General features: G+C 37.0%; 1 protein-coding gene across 2 annotated transcripts in view; it reads left to right on the top strand.

Moving 5' to 3' along the window:
* LOC137992015 (uncharacterized) overlaps positions 1-2,500 on the top strand; it is a 29,054-nt gene that overhangs the window by 9,134 nt on the left and 17,420 nt on the right. For both annotated transcript variants that reach the window (XM_068837060.1, XM_068837061.1), the window contains exons 2-3: positions 1-1,571; positions 2,492-2,500. The exon at positions 1-1,571 is cut by the window's left edge and continues 43 nt beyond it; the exon at positions 2,492-2,500 is cut by the window's right edge and continues 242 nt beyond it. In XM_068837060.1, the coding sequence (XP_068693161.1) occupies positions 1-1,571; positions 2,492-2,500 (1,580 nt within the window). The remainder of the gene's footprint in view (positions 1,572-2,491) is intronic.

Below are 2,500 nucleotides of genomic sequence, written 5' to 3'. Positions count from 1 at the left end.
TTGCAATGTTCCAAATTTTGTTGGTCGAAAAGGACAGTGTTCTGCTGTTCTAGAAAAACTTGCTCCAAATGGCTGTTGCAGGATTATATCCATCACAGGTCCACCTGGCTTTGGCAAGTCTGCTATTGCTATACAAGTAGGACATGAACTTATTGCACAAAGGAAAGCGACGGTGTATTATGTTTCGTTAAGAGACTTAGGATCATTAAACAGTATGGCTAATTCCCTTCTTGGTGCTCTTCAAATTGTAGCTAGCAGAGAACCTATACGACAAGCAAAGCGTTATCTGCAAACCATAACCAAGCATTCTGTTATCATTCTTGACAATGCAGAAGATTTGCTGTTTCCTCAGGTGAAAGATGAATTTTGTAACTTTATTGAAGATGTTGCAGAAACTGCTTCTCATGTCAAAATTTTGATTACCTCCCGCCAGTCAATAACATTTTTTTCTGTAGAAATGTTTCAACTGCGTCTAGATTCCCTTTGCCCAGATCATGGAAAAGAGTTACTATTGCTGCTAGATCCCAATGTCACTGAAGATGATGCGAAACAACTTGCTCACCACTGTGGTGGAGTGCCATTAGTACTTCGAACTACGGGAGCTCTCCTTGCAAAGGGAGTTGATGCTAAGGCACTGATCAACGAATTTGAAATGAGCCCAGTTTCAACTCTTAAGTCATTTAGTCTTAATTCACTGTCCCATAACCATCAACTATTCAACTGTCTTGGAATCTGCTTTGACAGGCTTGGTGCTGATCAGCAAGTGGCTCTTATAACTTTGACTGTGTTCCCAACGACATTTACAGCCTCAGATGCCCATTTTCTTTTCAGGGACCGTTCTAAATATAACTTGGAAATGTTGCTTCAAAATCTTGTTGATAATTCCATGCTTCAGTTTGATCACTTGTCTAAACAGTATTATGTTCACAGTATTATCCAGTCTTTTTGCCTTGATCAAGCTCTCCCAGAAGCTAATAATTTGTCTCCAACTTATAAAGAAGCTCAAAAGCTATTCAATATTCACTATTTAGTGATGTTGAAAGAGCTCTATTCTCTTTTTCTGAGCATGGAATGCCTCAAGGCTTTTGAGATGTTTCTGATCAATCGTCGAAACATCAGGCAGGTTTTGAATAACTCTTTGGTTGACCCAGACTTGCAAGAAATGTGCATTGACACAGCAATTGCTGTTTGCCCTTTCTTAGCCAAGATGCTACGTAAAGAAAAGTTTCTTTCAGTTTACGGTAAATTCACATCCCTCTGTAAAGCAAACAAAGACAAAAAGCGTCACAGTGATTGTTTGACTGCAGAAGCATACTGCATCCTTTCTCACTGTGCTTGTCACCTTCCTTGTCCATCTGCTGTGGCCCGCTTCAGAGAGGCAGACAGGTTACAAAGAGAGCTTGGAGATGATAAGTCAGCCATGCGTGCGATTTGTTTGAGTAAACTTGGTCGCTGTCATGGACAGTCAAAGGATCTTGAGCAAGCTATTCCACTTATCCAAAGAGCCATTGAGATCACAGAGAACCTCAAGGATAGGATTTTTGTTGCTGTTGGGTACAAAGATATTGGAGGTAAGTAAATTCAAAATATTATTGCAGGATTAACACACCTTTTGCTCTCCATTTACAGAAAATATAGATTCATTTATCTTACTGGAATTCACTAACATCTTAGGAAGTACATGTACAGTGCATTATTCACAAATAATATTAATGTTAACTTTAATCATCCTTGGTTCAGCACAATTTCCATGCTAATGCATCTTTGTCTATTACAGTATGTGTTTGAAGTAACATTAATAAAGCTATTACTGGCAACCTTCCATAACAAACAACGTTCAGTTTTAACCTTTAATGTGTTTGCAGTTAAGACATCATGTCTGTATCGATCTGTACCACCCTGTGCACTTTGCAAATGTTATGGTATTTATATTCCTTTGAGATTCTTCTTAGAGAATTCTTTGTTGGTACTTTCCAAGTGGAATGCCCCGCAGTCAAGCTCTTGAATCCTCAAATGCTCTGACAATTATTATTATTCTTCCAGTGATGTTACTGAAGAGGCATTAGCATGTGTTAATAGCCCAATACAATATTTGAACCAATAAATAATTAAAATGACATTATAGATTTTCTACATGAATGTGTTCTTCCTAAGATGTTAGTGCCTTCCCTTAAAATAAAATGAATTTCTATTAATTTGTTTTCTGGTAATGAAGGGCAGAAGCTGTAAAAGAACAAAAGCATTCAAAATTGAAATGTGATTTTTCCTGATGTTTTTTTTTTTTCCCAAACTTTTTTCTTTATTGTTTTAGATGTTTCAGATTTGTTTCAGTGTTACGTTTTTGTCATTTTAATTGAAAAGAAAGCTACTGTTGCTTTGGAATGTTGTCTGATTTTTTCGCATGGAAGTTTACTCCAATAAGATAAGTTTTTGAAGTGGAAGGAATCAATAATATCACTTTTGCTTTGTTTGTTGTTGTGTTCTCATTCAGCTGCCTATG

This window comes from Montipora foliosa, chromosome 2 (genome assembly GCF_036669935.1).
Source record: "Montipora foliosa isolate CH-2021 chromosome 2, ASM3666993v2, whole genome shotgun sequence".
Lineage (NCBI taxonomy): Eukaryota > Metazoa > Cnidaria > Anthozoa > Scleractinia > Acroporidae > Montipora > Montipora foliosa.
The sequence above is the reverse complement of the archived record's forward strand: the minus strand, read 5'-3'. Positions and strand labels throughout refer to the sequence as shown.